Source organism: Sminthopsis crassicaudata, chromosome 4, assembly GCF_048593235.1.
Source record: "Sminthopsis crassicaudata isolate SCR6 chromosome 4, ASM4859323v1, whole genome shotgun sequence".
Lineage (NCBI taxonomy): Eukaryota > Metazoa > Chordata > Mammalia > Dasyuromorphia > Dasyuridae > Sminthopsis > Sminthopsis crassicaudata.
The window spans coordinates 3,935,387-3,954,606 of record NC_133620.1 but is presented as its reverse complement, the minus strand read 5'-3'; the positions used below and the strand labels follow the sequence as shown (position 1 = coordinate 3,954,606).

The window sequence follows — 19,220 nt, the reverse complement described above, 5'->3', positions numbered from 1 at the left end:
TATCCCTCAGTATGACATCCTATCTCCAATCTTTACAATGTTTCCAGGTCTTTCTGATGTCACCCTGTTTGTCATTTCTTAAAACAAATTAATATTCCATCACAATCATATGCTACAGCTTGCTCAGTCATTCCCCAATCGATGGGCATCTTTTTCTTAGCCACCACAAAAAGAGCTGCGATAATATTTTTTTACAAATAGGTCCCTCCCCTTCTTAATTTTTTTTGATGATTTTGGGATGTAGACTAAGCACAGATATTGCTGGATGAAAAAGGATGTATAGTTTTAGATAGTTTGGGCATAGTTCCAGATTGCACTTCAGAATGGTTAGATTAGCTTACAACTCTACCAACAGTGTATCAGTGTCAGGGTTTTCCCATGTCATTACAATATTCATAATTTTACTTTTTTCATATTAACCAATATAATAGGTATGAAATAGTACCTTGAGGTGGTTTTAATTTCCATTTTTCTCTTCAATAGTGATTTAGAACATTTTTATATGACTATATATAGCTTTGATTTCTTTATCTAAAAACTAGTTGTTTAAATCCTTTGACCATTTATATTAATTATGATATTTTATACTCAAACTCCATGATAAGAGAAACAATATAGTAATTTCATTAGTCAACAAGCATTTATTAAGTACTTACTATATATATATACACACACATATATATACACATATATATATATATATATACATATATATACACATATATACATATATATACATAAATATATCCTGGGGATAATAATATATATATATATATATATATATATATATATATATATATATATATATATATATATATATGTCAGACACTCCACTAAATACTAAAAAGGGGGAGGGGAAAAAAAAAAAAACGTGAACCATCCTGCCCTCAAAAATCTCACATTTAAGTAGAGAAACAACTTTATGTAACTAAGACACACACAAGTTAAGGGCCATGCCTAAGTGCACTGTAAGGGACAGATTGATTCTCCGAGAGCATCCACAGCTGTGAACATTGGAAGGAGTTTTGGGGCAGCCTTTACTGACACAGGTGTTGCTTGTGGATTGGGAATGAGATAAATTGGAGGCAGAAGGAAGAGGAGGGAGTTCATTCGATGCAAAGGCTTCTCAGCGGGAAGGTTAAAAAATAGTAGCCACCTCTGTCTCCTTGAATCATCATCATCCCCTCACAAGAGGAGAAGAAAAGGTTTACTGGAGGTAAAGTAAAGTTACATATTGTATTCCCAACACACACACATACACACACACACACACACACGCACACACTCTCTCTCTCACACCCACATGCACACACGTGCACACACACATACACACACACACACACACACACACACACGCACACTAGGCATTTCGCTTGGAAATCCTGGAGAGACATAGGACACTGTCCTGAATGGACAATGTGGTCAAATATAGCAATCAGAAATTGGAACAAAAGAAAAGAAGAGAGAATGGAGGGTAATTAGTCAATGGAGTCTGACGATGTACAAAAGATGATAAGAGCTGGTCTCTCTTCTCAGTAAAGCATCTGATGACACTTTGTGCTGTGAAGAAGGGCAGGAGGTATGGCCAGGGGAGTTTGAGGAGAGAAGGGAGTCAGATACCTGCCTTCCAGCAGCGAGGGCCTGTTGAGATATAACATTGTAGCAGGCCCATTCACCATTTTAAGTGGCTTTCTTTGTACTTAAGTAGGAGCAGAGATGGTGGAAATGCTCCGGAACTAAAATTTGGAAAGGCATGTATGACAATAAGACAAAAGAGCTGAGAGTGGGTGACTATGTGGTTGAACTGGGTAACTATAGAGTTAGGACCGGAAGGAGACTCATCAGTTTCAGCGATCAAGGAGAAAAGTGATAGGTTTAGAAGGAACCCTGGAAACAAAGACTAGATTAAAAAGATCCAAAATAGTGGGAGAAATGGAAGGTTGGAAGGCTGTTGTCAGGGGAATTTAAAAGCTCTCAGTGATGAGGTGGAACACTTTTCCTGGGGATAATAATATAGGTATGATTATTGCTCTGGGGAGCTTCCTTCAAGTCTTTAGTTCAGTTCCAGTGCTAGCCCCCTATATGCCACTTGGATTCAACAATCAGCAATTTAATGCTTTCTTTAATCAGTAAATATTTGATAGATTGATGGAGGAGAGTTGAGATTTTTTGCATGTGATTTTATTGGTATAGGATGAGAGGGATATTTGGTTAACTGAAATAATGATTTATGAGAGAAGAGAATGATTTAATATCTTTTCCATCCTCCAATTCTTACTTATCTGTCTAATTTTTTCTTAGGTACACAATAAAATGTTTACAATTCCTTGGATAGAATACGGGGCCTGGTGTCAGGAAAACCAGCTATGTGACCTGGGCAAATAACTTCACTTCTGCCTGCTTCAGCTTGTTCAACTATAAAATGGGGGTTATAATAGCACCTACCTCCCAGAGTGCTTGTAAAGATCAAAGAAGTAATCTGTGTCAAATGCTTCCCCATAGTCATCCTGACACATAGTAGATGCTTAAGAAATTCTTGTTTTCTTAGATTTCCCTTGCCTTGGGAACACCAGGTCATGAGGCTCAGCAATATTGTGTGTGACAAAACAAAGTCAGGCTCGGTTTCCATTTGCTGCAAATAGTTTTCCTCAAATGATTAATCTGGTGCTCAGAGACTTGTTAAAGATGCTAGTTCCTATTGTTTTTTTTTTTTTTTCTTCTTGCACTAGCATTTTAAAATTCCAGTCATTTTCTATATGATTGAACAAAAAATCTAGGATATTTGAGACTTTTTTTAAAAAAAGTTTTTTTTTTTTTTTGGATATTTGAGACTTTAAAAATATTTCGTGGAACTTCCTTCAATTGTTCACTAAAACTCTAATGCAGTTGAGGTAATGTGGGTTTGGAATCTCTCCCTGAGTTCTTGGACTCAATTCAGGCATTGAAGTTGATAAATACTAGAAGGATGCAACAACCTGAAAAATAAGATTGTCCTCATTAGTATTTGTCTCCAGTTCCTAGATCTGCTTCTGGCTTAAAATAAATGCTTGTTGATTGACTGACTGATTGGTGTTTGGATACAAGCACTTTCCTAATCTCCAGCACTGACAAATTTTCCTTTCTTTTAAAATTAATTAGTTTTGTTTATGACTTACTTCTGTGTATATCCATTTATCCATTTAGCTATTTATTCATTCATGATTTTATTCTTTATCTATTTACTGATTTTCTCGAGGCCCCTCATTTCCATGAGGAATTTCTGGTGTTGGCTTTTTGTCTGTAACTTGAAGTTTTAGACACCTAAGAGGTTTCCTTATTTCTTTGTAGCCTCAGAGCTGAGACAGGAATTTTCTGGGGTACTGCTTCACATGACATCATAAATCTGCTGTCGTTCTTCTTCCAATACATTTTTGTTTTTCTTTTACATGTTGCGTTTCTTTGGATGTTTTATTCTCCTCCCATTAATATATCTCACTTCTTTAATGGTCCTTTAAAAGTTTCATAGAAAAGAGTGATTTGCATCTGACATTTTAAAAAAATTGAACTCAGTCGAAATGAAATTGAAATATTTCAATATTGTTGAAATACATCATACTTACGGACCTTTTAAAAAGGTTCCTCAAATATCCACTTTGTACTTTTTCATAGATTTGATTTCTCCATCTACTTAGCTATGGTAAGAAAGAAACAGACCGGTAATTTCAAAATATCTACCATGGCCAAAAATTATCTAGTTAGAATAACTTCTAATATGTTATTGACTGTTTTGATTAGAACTCGCATTGTAAGCTTGATGTTATCTGCTAGTGGTTCATTTCCCACCTATGTCTCCAAAGTGCTTTTTATATGCCTCAGCAAGCACTAACATTATAGTTATTTGGTCCTAAATTTTTATTAAGGAAATTATATGGGATCAAGATATTTTAATATTTATTATTTATTTTACTGCAAACCCATGTGGGACAAATATATTCCAGGAATAAAGTTGAGTTAAGTAATCACAAGAAGGGCAAATGGTCCATCACAAACTGAAACTACTTATAGATTCAAATAGACTGAAGTTGGAACTGATTATGGGATGATATGATAACAAAATACACTCATGCCTGAGAAACCTCTTCTCAGACCTAAGACTCATTCTGCTCAGGTCTGATTCCCCTTGTACTTGCATCCTTTAATCCACTCTGACGTCTCTTCATGTACTTTATCAAACTAATTTGTACTATAGCTGTATATGTGTATTTCTTCCCTTGGTGTAGGTTCAGTGATCCATGGAATCAAAGGCCACTATTTTGCATCTTTGAATTTTATTCCTTATTGTAGTCCATTACACAAATCAAGTATATAATAAATGGCTGTTGAATTGAATTGAAGGTTCTGTCTGAATCTTTTAGTGTTCTAGAACTCCTAAATCTATATTTCTAGTTCTGACCCTTTATAAGCTCCGTTTGTCACAGAATATTTAATATGTCACCAAATAAGATCCTGTATATTAAAAAAAAACGGATTCATCTGTTTCCTGATGAATGTTCTCTTTCTAGCTTTCCTATTTTTGTTATGAGATATCCATTCCCCTAAATATAGAGATTTTGGGCTTTGATTCTTTTGTCTTCTGTGATCATTTATTGCATATCAGTCCTGAAATATTATACTTATGTATAAATTATAATATACTATAATGTCATATAATATATATTATAATACAAACAATTATTATTTTATTATTATATTATATTATGTTATAATATCCTTCAGAATATTTCAGATTCATTGTTAGTTCTCCATTTTCCCTCCCAATATCCTTACCATGTCCTTTCTACATTTTAAGTAAATAGGGCCAGTCTTTATCCTTTCATAATTCCCAATGGAGTGGACCAGGAGGAGTAGTCATACTCTTGCTCCTCAAAATTACTTTCTGAGCTGAGCATTCCTCTGCTTCTATCACTAAACAATCTCTCCTTGTGCATGTCTGCATCTATTTACATCCTGTTTATTATAACCTACTAACCACCAGGTCATTACATCTTTTTTCTTAAGACAGCTTCAGACTCAGTCTCATTTCCTGCCCATTGATTTGGGGATAATCATGCCAGGTCCTTAGGTGCCATGACCTATAAGTTCATTAGCCTCCTCAACTTCTGTGATCTGAACCTGCTCTCTATCTCTGTGACTAAGATCACTCCACACTTGACCTCATCATTTTTCCCAAGTATTGACTTCTTGAGTATTTGACATTTTTGAATTTCCTTTTTCTAGCTACAACTTTTTCTCCTATAGTCGCTTCCTCTTTTAATTAAAGGCTTTTATTTTTAAAAACACATGTGCATTGATAATTTTCAACATTCACCCTTGCAAAACATTGTGTTATAATTTTCCCTCACTTCTCCAGAACCCCTCCCCTACATGGTAAATAATCCAATATAGATTAAACTTGTGCAATTTTTCTATACATATTTCCACAAATATCATGCTGCACTAGAAAAATTAGATCAAAAAGGGAAAAAAAGAGGAAAAAACAAAAAAGCAAGCAAACAGCAAAAAGGTGATGATAGTATGTTATGATCCACATTAAGTCTCCACAATCCTCTCTCTGGATGCAGATGACTCTCTCCATCACAAGACCGATGGAACTGGCTTGAATCACCTTATGGTTGAAAAGAGCCACGTCCATCAGAATTGATGATTGTATAATCTTGTTATCATGTACAATGTTCTCTTGATTCTGCTCACTTCACTCAGCATCAATACATGTAAATCTCTTCAGGCCTCTCTGAAATCATCCTGATAATCATTTCTTATAGAACAATAATATTCCATAGCACTCATATACCATAATTTATTTGTCCATTCCCCAATTGATGGGCATCCACTCAGTTTCCAATTTCTTGGCACTGCAAAAAGGGCTGCCACAAATCTTTTTGGCACATGTATGTTCTTTCCCCTCCTTTTAAGATCTCTTTGGTATATAGGCCCAGTAGTAACATTGCTGAATCAAAGGGTGTGCACATTTTGATAGCCATTTTGGCATAGTTCCAAATTACTCTCAAATTGTTGGCTCAGTTCACAACTCCACCAACAATGTATCAGTGTCCCAGTTTTCCCACATCCTCTTCAACATTCATCATTATCTTTTTCTGTCATCTTAGCCAATGTGACAGGTGTGTAGTGGTATCTCAGAGTTGTCTTAATTTTCATTCCTCTGAACAATAATGATTTAGAGCATTTTTATATGACTATAAATGGGTTTTAATTTTTTCATCTGAAAATTGTCTATTCATATTCTTTGACTTTATCAATTGAAGAATGACTTGAATTCTTACAAAATTGAGTTAATTATCTATTTTAGAGAGCAAGCCTTTATCAGAATCTTTAGATATATTTTTTCCCTTCTAATCTTGTCTCCATTGGTTTTGTTTGTACAAAACTTGGATAATTTTGAGTATATTAAATTAAAAATTTCATATTCTATAATATACTTTAATCTTTCTTTGGCCACAAATTCCTTACTTCTCCACAGATCTGAGAGGCCTTTATTCCTTCCTTACATCATGAACTCTCAATGCTTATTCAATGATTTCTTTGTACAACAATCTTTGCCAGGTCCTACTTTCCTACCTTTGAATCTTTGACACTGACATCAGTTCATCTTTACATTATTTCTACCCTCTTGCTATTCCTACTTTGCCAAAGAACCAAACTGGATCACTTTCATCATGTCTTTTTTGCTTCTCTTGGCTTGCTTGTGGATGCCACTGAAAGAGGTTCCAAAACGCTGCTGATTGGATACAGTGAACCAATCAATATATCAGCAAACATTCATCAACTGCTTACCATCTGCATGCTGTATTAAGTACTAAGATTACAAAGACTAACATGGAACAAATTTACCTTATCTAACAATTAATTTCAGCTCAGCCAAAGAGCAATATATTTATTTGTTTGTTTATTTATTGATTTGTTTGTTAATTAATTTATTTTTTTGGTTGGCTTCATTCCTACAATAGCCATTCCAAACATCTCCTTAAATTACTTACCTAAGTACCCCTACCATTCCCAGGGACCCTTATCTCCCACTTTAGTGACAAATCTGAGGCTATCCGTTATAAACTCTTTCTTTCCAATTGTGTATTTTAGAATTGCTTTCCTCACCTCCTATTGCTTTCTCCTTTTCTCCAGTTTCTGATGATGAAGTGATCCTCCTTTTTAATGAGTCTAACCCCACTGCAGGTGCTTTTAATTCTAAATGCCATTTAATATTATCTGGGATCTAGCCTACGCGATTTGAGACCCTGTCCTGATTTTCAGTCTCTTATCTCTGTTGCCCTAGAAAGTTGATCATTTATTAAATACCTAATATTTGACAAGATCTGGGGACAAAAAACAAAAATGAAGGCATCCTTTATCAAAAATTTTATGTACTATCAGCAAAACCACTGGTATATTGCTAAGTATATACAAAATAAATAGCTGGTGATTGGCAGGTATAGAAGGAAGGCACTAGCATCTAGAAGAATCAAGAACAGTTTCATGTAGAAGGGAGCTCCGGATCAGTTATTGGATGAAAAGACACTTCTAAGAAGTATAGTGAGGAAGGAATGCATTTCAAGTTTGCTCACTTTCCTTCTCTCTCATTGTTTAAGCTGTCTTCAGAATGTGGATTCCTGCTCCTTTTGTTCCCAAATTCAAGCCTTCTAGGAAGGATCTCCAGCTTCCTGCCTCAGTGTGCAGATTCTACCCATCTCCACACAAGTCCAAAACCAAGACATTCTTATGCTTCACTTAGGCCCTCTCTTATGCTGTGCAGAACCCTGGGGATTCTCAGGATCCCTACTTCCCCTGTTGTCAATTAAAGTTTCTGTATCTCCAAACCCATTTCCAGATGGATTCAAGCTGCTCCATTCCTCCTTTTGTTCTTCCCTAAGATGAGATTTTGTGATTCTCCTGAATCAAAGCTATAGGAAGCTGCCCACCCCAATTGTGCCAGGTCTCCTAGCTTGGCCTGAGACTTAGGGGAATCTCCACTCCCCTACTTCTACATAAATTTATGGGAACTTTCCTTCTCCACAGAACCAGCCTGGCCTAAGTCCTAGGAAGTACTCCTTCCCTACCTTCCTTGCAGTGCTCTGCTCAAAGAAATATAAATTTTGATCAGTGAAATCTCACAAGATATCTAGGGAGTTGTGGATTAGGGCTTTGCTTTATGGCTCTCATGGTTTGGCCAGCAATAGATCCCAAGCTAAGTTCTACTTGCTCACTGCTTGAATCCAATTTGGGTCTGAGGGAATATCAATAGCAATGGTTGACCAGAAACACTGAGGATCTTTCCATTTCAGAGGATCTTTTTTTTTTTTTTTTTTTTTGGCTAGGAAAATATGCCCTTCTCTGTCTGATTACATACCTAGTCTTAATCAAAGATTGGATGCTGCCTTATTTAAAGACTTGTTAGGGATCTCGGCTTAGAAAGGCCCAGATGTCCCATTGTATCCAGAGCCATATCCACTCATCCTGATCTCTCTATAGCCTCTGGACTTAAATGGCTCTGGAAAGGAAAGTGAGGCTGGAGACTTTGCCCAGCCTCCCTTATTTAAACCCAGGAGCAAGAGATATTCCCAAAGCAAAAGGAAACCCAGTGAGGAGATATTCTCGCCATTAAGATTTTAGGCACATAAATAAATATTCATTTATGGAATTTTAAATATAAAGTCACAAAAGTCTACAAAAGATTGAATTTAGTTATTTTAAAATGCCAATGAAAGTGACATCACATTATGCAAAAACAAATACAAATCTATAAAGATGGATAAAAATATGAAGTTTTAAAATTTAAGTTTATAATCCCCTTATTATGTAATCCACAATGTGACAATATTATTTGATAACAAAACAATTTGTTTCCAAGAAAAAACAAGACTTTAAAGAATTTGTCAAAAGAAATACACAATTAGGGGTGGAGCCAGTTTGGTAGAGAGGACACATATTTCTTTCTGACCTCCTACAACCGTCAGACTAATTACCAAATCCAGCTGATTAACTCTGGACTGGCAGAGCCCACAGATATTGGGAGTGCAACAAATAACCAGCAGAAGATAATTCCAAAAAGCACCAGAAAAGGTCCGATTTAATCGGGAATGGAGAGAGGCAGCCCGAGTGCAAACAGGCTGAGCACAGATGCCAGCACAGAAGAGCAGAGTCCTGGGGCAGCTTGGACTTTGTGGGGAGGAATCTACAACAGTAGTGTTAGCTACTCTGCCCTGGGTACAAGCCAGTAGATCAGCATAGAAGTTAGAAAACATCCAACAGAAACACAAAAGGTAAATAATGAACCCCAGAATCTCATGGGACCAGGCCATGCCCACCCAACACTGGGAGTGAATCAACATTGACCCAATGCTGTAGCAGCTTGTAAAGGAAGCTTAGAAAACCTCCCCTGCCCCAAAAGCAGACCTTAAATTAAAAAGAAATGAGTAAAAAAGCAAAGAGAATTCTGACCACAGACAGATTTTATGGTGAAAGAGAAGAACAGATTTCAAACCCTGAGGAGATGAAAAGCAAATCATCTCCAGATGAAGCACCAAAAGGTGATAGAACCTGGTCTCCACCACACAAGGATCAACTAAAAGAAATTAACAAGGATCTTAAAAGAGAGCTAGAAGAAAAATGGGGAAAGGAAATGAAAATTTGGCAAGAGGTTTTGGAAAAGTCATATAACTCCTTAAAAGAAATCCACAATTAAAAAAATCCTTATAAACACTACAAAATGAATGACAAACTTAACTAAATGATAACTTTTTCACAAAATTATAATATCATTAAAGCCTCTTAGTGGTAGCTCTTACGAACTAGACAGCTAGATGTATAGGTAAGCCTTTGGATACTTTGCAAACTTATCACATTGATGCTATCTCTAAATACATTGGTATCTTTCTCATTGTTTATGACTTTTATCTCTTCTTGTAAATTCTTCACAGGTTATTTCACCTAATATATTAGGAACTTTTCTCTCAAACTAATTGACATTTCATGAAAACTAATGTATATCAGTGTGTGTTATCATGTTTTGCTTATTTTCACTATGTGTACATTTCGAGTTTATCATCTTTTAAAGACCTAATTTTGATTCTATGTTTTTTTCTTTTTTTTTTTAAGCTTCTGAAAAAATTTAAAAAACTGTTTGAAACTTTAAAATAAAATAAAAAAAGGAAAAAAAAACACATTGCCATTTGCACAGCAAAACATGAGAGGATTCAAAATAGAAAACAAATTTCCATTTCAAAAAAGCCTATATAATAAATATTACACATTGTGTTCAATGCTATCTTTTCTTTGCCTCCTTGTAATTTTTCTTTTGTCATCTGCTATGCACTTTTTTATTTTATTCTTTTTTTCCTTCTTCCTTCTCTACCTCCCCCAAGAAGGCTACAATTATGTGCATACACATAGATACACATAAACCTATACATACACATAATCCTATACATAGATATCTATTCATATACATCTATGTAAGACCATACTTTGCTTGTTTGCTCTTTTTATCTGAAGGTGGATTGCATCTTCCTTTGAAAATTCAAGTCTTTCCATATTCTTCTATATCCACCAACTCATTTTCTACAGCAAAGCAATATTCCAACCTTATACTGTCGGGTTTTTAAAAATCTAAAACAATATTGATTAATATGACCAACAGTGTCATTTCTCTTTTTCTCTTTTGATTAAATTTCATTTAGCTTTAACTTTGTCTGAGATCATGATGACTATACTTGCTGTTTTTCCTAATAATTTCTACTCCTGACCTTTATTTTATTTGGTATATATCATTTACTATCATTCCTGACTCCTCTGTTTTGCTTCTGTCCACTACCTTATCCTCCTATTACTTACCCTCACCTCCTCAAGGATCTCTTCTTTATCCTCTTTTCCCCTACTTCCCCCCTACCTTTTCTCCTTGCCCTTGTTTTTGGTTCTATTTAAATTTAGAAGACTTTTGTAGCCTTTTTAATGTACATATCGTTTCATCTTTGTCCCATTTCCATTATCCTACACATGCTTCTAATAGCACCCCCTTTATCCTTTTTTTATCCTTCAACTTCTTTATGAATTTATAAGATGTTCATTTCCTTCTAAATATATATGATGTTCTCTCTTTAACCCAAATCTTATGTAAGTTTCCCTTTAAAATTCCTCGTATCCTGTACTCCCTCCCTGTCTCCTCAACTCTCTTTGAAATTAGAGCACTTGAATACCCCTTTATGTGTATTGTTCCCTCTTTAATCCATTCCCAATAAGAGGGGGTTCCAGAATCTGTAAGTGTTTGTTCCCCATCTGATTCATCTTTGTCAGTTTTTGCTCACACTTCACATTTGTCTAACATAAGTAGTTATTCATTTTACTCTGCTACCCCAATCTTCTGAACTACTTAATTACTATTGTCTATATTAGACATTATTTTTATAATAAATGGTTTTATGAAAGCCAAACGTGTCCCTATTGAGTTCCTCATTATTAGTCTGTGATTTTTATTTTATACTTTTCTTGGAAGTTGTATATAATTTTTTTTAAGATCATATCTTTTTGCAAGAAAATCTGGAGTCTGTCACTTCATTGGATATCCATTTTGTTGTTGTTGTTGTTGTTGTTCAGGATTAGGCTTGAGGTGGATATGTTTGTGTGTAACCCCAGTTCTTTTGTTCTGTGGTATATGACATCTGAAAATTTGTGGTCTCTTAATGTAACCAATACTGGTCTTCCTTGTTTCTACAGGAGCTTTCTATGGTCAGGGTTCTTTTTGCTTTTTTGCTCATTTAAAAAAAAAAAAAAAGTTGAGCTCTGTTGCTAGGGCACAGGGGAATTATCCCAGGCTCTTTTGAAGGAGACAGGAACTTTTCACTGAGCCTAGGGATACTGCAGGCTTTTCCCCTGCTCTGGCCATTTGCTTTTTGTAGTAGTGTAGAATCTCGCAACTGGCCGGTTGATCCACTGATCTTCTAAGACAGGGCAGAGTAACCAATGCTTCTGTATTTTGGCTGAAGTGCCTACTAAAGTCCCGGTGCTGGACCTCCTCACCTAGCCTTCCTGGGCCAAGTCTATCGCTCTGTTCCCCCTGCCCACTGAGACACACCTTTCCTGAAGTCCTTCTAATGTATTTTTAAGATGGAAAATTATTACTTTGAATGTTTGTGGATTCTTTGACTCCAAAAGCCATTCCAAGGCATGATCTAATAGAGCTGAGGCAATGTCTTGTCTACTCTCTGCCATGTTGGCTCCACCCACCAGTTTTCTTCCTTAACTGGATCTCCTTTTCCATTTGGTTGACATTCTTTTCATAATCTTGTTTTTTTCTTGTATTCTTATTTAAAAAAAAATCCTTCAATCTCTTTCATAATTTTTAAACTTCTGTGAATTTTGGGGACAAGTGACCCTTTGATGTTATCTTTTGGGGTAAAAGAGGCTTATTTTTTGCGTTAGTATCCTCTTCTGAAGATGAATCTCGGGCTTCTCTATTCCCAAAGTAACTTTCTATGTTTCAGTTCTTTCTCCTTTGCCTATTTTTTTTTTAATAGCAGTATGTTAGTGGAACCCTTCCTTTGGCTTAGGCTGTGAGATTTGGTTTCTCTGGTCTTGGGTCCTCCTTCTGGACTAGAATTTTACCCTCCTGGAAGTGTCCACAGTCATCCGGGCCCTGCCTCACAGCTTCTGCATGCACCAGGTGTGGGCTGGCAGCACAGCTGGGCCTTACCCTTTATCAGCAGAGGTTTCCCTCATCTTTACCTGCTCTGATTCCAACTCCCCAGACTGCCTAGTGGTAGAGGCCAAGACCCCTTCACCACCCAGATAGGGGAGAAGCTTTCCCCTCATGTTTTAGCAGATATAGCCTGGAAGTGCACACACTTCATGTGGGCTTTGTATCTTTCTTTGGATCTTCTCTGGTTGTCCCAGGAAGACACTACTCTGCCCCAATAGGAATTTACCTTTGCCTCTTCACATTGGCTCTGAGGTGCCACTTTGTCTCATCTATCGGGGAACTTTACCATTTTCCCAGAATTTTGTTATACATGTGCAGTCATATAAAATATATTCCCATATTAGTCATTTTTGTGAAAGAAACCACCACCACGAAGCATGCTTAGTTAAATATTTATTGGCTGATTGACAAAACAAAAAGAGATGGACTTTGGAGGCTCAGACAATATATGTCATACAAGCTGCTCTCAAGTAACTCTCAGCTGAATGGGAGGGAAAAGATATCCCAACAATCAGAAATTCATACATTTAAATATATATATATATATATATATGTATATATATATATATATATATATATATACATATATATATACATATAAATATATATACATATATATATATATACACATAAATATATATATATATATATATATATATATAAATAAAATGTTTTTTTCTTTTTTGGGGGGGAGACAATCAGGTTAAGTGACTTATCCAGAGTCACCCAGCTAGGAGGTGTTCATTGCCCGAGTCTCCACTGCACTCTAGCTGTCCCCATCTTTTTCTTAAAAAGACGCAGTATTGTGTCACCGAATAGATTTCCTACTTTGGTTTCCTTAGGCTACATGATGCTGAGCAAATTATTCATCTTTCCTCAGCTTCAGTTTCTTCATTTATACAATGGGGATTATTAACATAGTAGAGAGTGTGTTATGAGGATCAAATGAGGTAAAATGCAAAACTAAAAATGACACAAATAACTTATTATCATAAGATATAGTAAGAAAATTGAACTATTGTATTTCCAGAAAATTAATTGATAATTCATTTTTATTTCTTTTTTTTTAGGAAAAAAAATTATCTCAAATTGTTACAAACAAAAATTCTTTCTGATAAAATTAGAAAGGTGCTAAAGAAGGATGAAGAAAAAGCTATAGTCAAGCAAGTGGAGAAATCAAATGAAGAGAATGAAGAAAAGCCCAGTACGCCTGAAGACCAGGTGATTGTCGGGAATTTTCTTTGGCGAGTTTTATATTAGGGAATCTGAGTTGAGTCCAATTCCTGAGGAGCTGTGGAAAGTAATGAAATGTCTTCAAAAATTCAATTTAAAAAATAATATGCTGCCTTAGATTCTAGTTACATTTAAATCAAATAATTGAAAAAAAATCATTGATAAAATAAGGGAGATCACACAGTACTAATTTTGAACTGTTTATGTAATCCTGCTGCATTCTTATGAGACATCAGAATGATTTGCAAATGATTTGTGGGATGGCAAAAGAGCTTATTTCTGGGAGTTTCTCTAGGGAGAAATATAGGTTAGCCCATCTTTAGATGAAGTTTGATTGCATAAGCATTTATTAATTACCTACATTGTGCAAAGCCCTGCTATAGTTTGATTGCATAAGCATTTATTAATTACCTACATTGTGCAAAGCCCTGCTATAGGCATCCGGAGTACACATCTGTTTATATTTCTTTACTGGGAGTTTCAATGATGATTGGCCTTTAGATTTGTGATCAAAAATAAAGCCCATTCTAATTTTCCTCTATACCCATGCATTCACAGGAATCGTTCCTGTTCTTAAGACTTTTAGGGCAATGATTTGTTGGTTGCTTCTTGATGGGAGTGGGGAAATGCACAACAGGAACCACAAGGTCCTTCTAACAAGAATTTTCAATACTCTTTAAGGTTAGCCAAGTACTTTTCCATTCATTATTTCACCTTAACCTCACCACAGCTCTCTAAGGCAGGTACTGTGCTACAGGGAATTAGATTCCCATTTTACAGATGAACAATCTGAAGGGTTGAGAGTTAACCAATATCTGTCATCTAGCTAGGAAGTTTAGAAAACGAGATTCACCTGCTGCCACCGATTTCCAACTTCAGCCCTTTGTCTACAAAGGAACGTGCTCATCTCAGAGATATAGTTGACTCGATAGACCCTTCTACTATTTTTGAGATGATTCTAGCCAAACTCTACCGTTCCACCCAGGGAAATCGCATTCAATCCTGTAGCAGTTTTCACCAATGCCAATGTAGCGTAATGTTTATAGGATTTAAACCTCTAGGGATCTTGGTGGTCAGCATTGGTCAAAAAAGCATTGTACTAACAAGAAAACTGATCTTCCCTCTCGGCCCACTAGAATCTAACTTGCCAAAGGAAACAGATGGTGGTTATCATAGATCAGATATGAATCCAGAGTTACTGACATTGGCTCCAATACATCTTCTTTTATGTCATGATATATTATATTTCTCTAGCTACAATGTAAAATTCCCAAGGTCTAGGATTGATTTCCATGTATTCCTTTTCAAGTCATTCCTACTCTATCCTCTCTAGGCAGGACATACTAACAGACATTGCAAACTTTCCATCTCTTGATCTGTCTATACCATATCAAGTGATCAATACATTTAAAGAAAACACTCATCATCTTTCAACAAGTGATTTGGACATAATATCAGTGAGATTATTTGAAGCCATGGGAGATTGTTTTCATTATAGAGAACCTTTTATAACAATATGGTTCATTGTCATAGGATTTGACCTTTTTTATCTTTCATATTAGAAAATAACATGGTAATGATGTTGCTGTTCATTTGAGTAGCTTAAAAAACTAACGCACAATGAGCAGTTCTTTGGACAGTCTGTAAATATGAATCCTATCCATGCTTTGTTTTGCAGCCACAGCAACAGTTGCCATGTCAAGTTACTTCTCAAGCTACTCAAACTGATCATCCCCAACGGCGTTGGTCAATCTGATGCTTATTTCCCAGAAACCCACGTTTTTCTTCATTTGTGTGAAACTGGGCTTCAGTGCTCCTCAGTCCATTTGGCTTTAGCCTTCCTTTGCCCCTTGTCATCTCATCCAATGTGTATGTGCCAACCATCTTCTATCTTCCATAGTCTCTTCTAATCAGTGTGATGGTGAGCTAAATTAAAGGAAAAAGTGCTTTAGGATTAGTCACTTGGCTCTGTTTTATGAATATACTGTTGGTTATTGAATGTTAATTATGGCTTTTCAATTTGACTGATGCTTCTAGAGAAGAGGAGATACTTGTATTACATCGGCGTTTCACAGTCAGGTTTCATTTACAAGATAGGACATATTGACCCACTCAACCCAATCAACTGTGTATTGAGAGCCCGTTGTGTACGTCACACTTGCAGGCACTGTGGTACTCAAGAATTGGCCCTTGCCCTTATGCAGCTTCTAATCAGTGGAGGAAACAAGATGTACACATTTGAAATAATTAAGACAACATTCATTTAAGTGCCATTCTGTGTGGTTCAGATAATAAAGTACTCATCAGAGTAGATGAAGAAAAGAAAGTGTGTGTGTCTATGTGTGTATGGACAAATAGGAGTGAGTGCATACATGTGTGTATGTAGATTTCTGCCAGAAAAATGGGCAACTGACCACTAAAGGGAGCCTGGTCTGAACGGGCAGAAGAGACCCTTGGGCTTTTGGGTTTGCTCAGAAGCTGGCCATTAAATGTTGTCATTGGATCAAGAATATTTAGAAACAGAAGTAAAAAAAAGATGGAATTTCTTTTTTCATTGCCAAGATTATTCCTTTCAGAGAGCTTTGATTATATGAATTTCTTCCTTATGTTACGGCAAAATATATTCTACTGTAGATCCTGCCTACTATTTCTATTTCCTTTCCAACAAAATAGATTCATCCAAATTGTACATGGCCATGAGTTAGATATTAGATGGTAGGGACCACACTTGCTGTGATTTTTTTTTTTTTTTTCTTCTCTATTGCCTCTGGTGTGGTTTTGAGAGTCCCTCCTGTCTTTGCCTTCTGCTACATGCAATCACTTTTGTTATGCCCTTTTTCTTCTAAATGTGACAGTAAGATCTGAACTCAAGTCTTCAGATGTCACCTACACAGGGCTGAGTGCAATAGAACAATTGCTTCCCTTTCTTTTAAGTGAGATGACATTGCCTTTTGTTTTGTGCCTGATTCCTGTGAATCTAGCAGTATGTGGGAGGTGGCCAGTGAATACTTGATGCATGCTTGCCAGTAAACCCCATGACTTATTTTTTTTACATGGACTTCTTTACTCTTTCCACACAATTCCATATTTTTCCATTAGATTCTTTTTGAATTAGATTATCTATCTTCCTTAGCAAATTTTATCTTGTTAGGTTGGACTTCTCAGGCAAACTCTTGAAATAATTTTGGATTTTTTTTCTGGCATTAAACATATTCGCTGTTCTCTCAGTTCCACAAATCTGCCCAGCATTCTACTGATGTCTTCATTGAAGCCATCAAATGAAATATGTATAACAGAACATGGACATTGACAGGGTCTTATGGGTACGCCAAAAGAGATGTCCATCTCAGGTGTGATCAGTCCCTCAGTCAACACTCTCTGGATCAAGTTAATCAGGTTATTCCAAACACGACTCACAGCAATCTCTCCTCCAATCCATGTCTCTCGATTCTATACTATAAGAATACTTTGGAAAAACTGTCAAGTGAAAGATTAAAGTATTCTTTTTAAAAGTATTTTCCTCATATATCATTACAGTAAACACTGTCAAAATAAAGTAAAGGTAGTCTTGTTTGGCTGATTTCTACCGAACTAGTTTCAGCTCCTAGGGTTACACAATTCTTAGAATCTTTGTCTAATAATCCATTCCAAAATTTTCAAAGAATCAAAACCCATTTATGGTTAGTCGTTTGTCAATAAGCACTTATTTTGCACCTACTATGTGTCAGACACACTAAATTCTAGGTATACAAAGAAAGGAAAAGGGCGGTTCCTGCTTTCACTTTAATCATTAAAAATCAAGCTGTGAGTGATAGCGACATTTATACAGAGTTGACTATTAGATCTCATTTACTCTCTAAGCACATCATCACTGGGAGTTAGGCACCCTTCTCCCTAAAGAGAACAAAGTAGACTTGAGCAGATGGCAAAGGAGAGCAGAATTGGCCATAAGTCTTTTAGGGCACCTGATTTGGTTTCCCGACAGAGGAAACAGAAGCTGATGGAGATGAACAGAGACAAACAGATGGACTCTCTGGAAAGATTTGAACTTAGGCCTTCCTAATTATTTGTGCTTGATCCATTACGCCATTTAAATGCCTGATTTAAACTTACTATCTATACATACTAACATATGTACATGTATTATAGAGAAATATAGATAAAATTATACATAAATACTTTAATATACATGTGTGTGTGTGTGTGTGTGTGTGTGTATTAATGCTTATCATTAAGGAAACACACAAACTAGATAAGAAAAAAAAATTCTCTGCTCATGGTGTTTACAATTTTGTAAGAGAACAACATCCAAAAAGCAGCAGAGACTGCTTCAATTCTGAGCAGCATGCGGGCACTCTCTGGCTCCACTGGCTGCAGGTTGCCTGAAGGATCTGGGGGTACGGCTTCTCTACACCTATTAATATCACCCCAAATACCTTTTTAGTAAGTTAAGTGATGAGTAGGCCAAAACACTTATTATTTAGTAATTTTACCCATGTGGCTGATGACCCACAGAACATTCAAATTAAGAAAAATGGCAGGAGGGGAGCTTTTCTGAATATTGGTTTTACCAAACTCCCTCCATACAGAGGCAGTGAGGATGAAGCACATGGAACACTGAACTGGGGGTTAGGGAGACATCCCTGGTCACACCCAGCCTCAAAGCTTGTCACTTCACCTCTGGCTGCCTTGTTTTATTCCTCTGTGAAATGGGGATCAGAAGAGTTTTTCCCTCCAAGGATTGCTCTGAGAATTCAATGAATCAGTATTTGTAAAGAGCTTAGTACAGAGTTGGACACATTGTTGTTCGGTCCTTTAGTCACATCTGACTCCATAAGAAAAAGCATGGGGATTTCCAGACAAAAGATACTGAACTGATTTGGTCTGAATTTCTTTTTCCGTGTGACACCATTTTACAGGCAAATAGGAGGTTTTGACTCCTGGCTGAACATTGTACCCACTGAATCATCTATTTGCCCTGCTCATAGTTGCTGAATACATGCTTGTTCAAACTCTTCTCCTTCCCCTAAATGAGAAAGATCTGATATTAACAATATTGGATAATACTGATAGAACGACAATAACTTCTTACTTGTATGCTTTAGTTTTTTTTTTTTCTCTTAGTAAATTTATTTTTAACACACATTATGCATCATTTTGGGAGAGAAAAATCAGAGCAAAGGGGAAAAAACATTGGAGAGAAAAAAAAACACAGAAAAAAAGTGAACATAGCATATGTTGATTT

The 19,220-nt window shown here is 36.1% G+C and overlaps 1 protein-coding gene across 3 annotated transcripts in view; it reads left to right on the top strand.

The window, feature by feature from the left end:
• The window catches only part of LRRIQ3 (leucine rich repeats and IQ motif containing 3), a 202,109-nt gene that overhangs the window by 62,688 nt on the left and 120,201 nt on the right, over window positions 1–19,220 (top strand). For 2 of the 3 annotated variants that reach the window (XR_012481823.1, XR_012481822.1), the window contains exon 5: window positions 13,813–13,963. Coding sequence is in view for 1 of the 3 variants with exons in the window: in XM_074265589.1 (XP_074121690.1) it covers window positions 13,813–13,963; window positions 15,654–15,731 (229 nt within the window). In the remaining 2 variants the exon portion in view is untranslated. Of the gene's footprint in view, window positions 1–13,812; window positions 13,964–15,653; window positions 15,926–19,220 lie in introns of those variants that run through there. The other variant, XM_074265589.1, reaches the window with a different exon arrangement.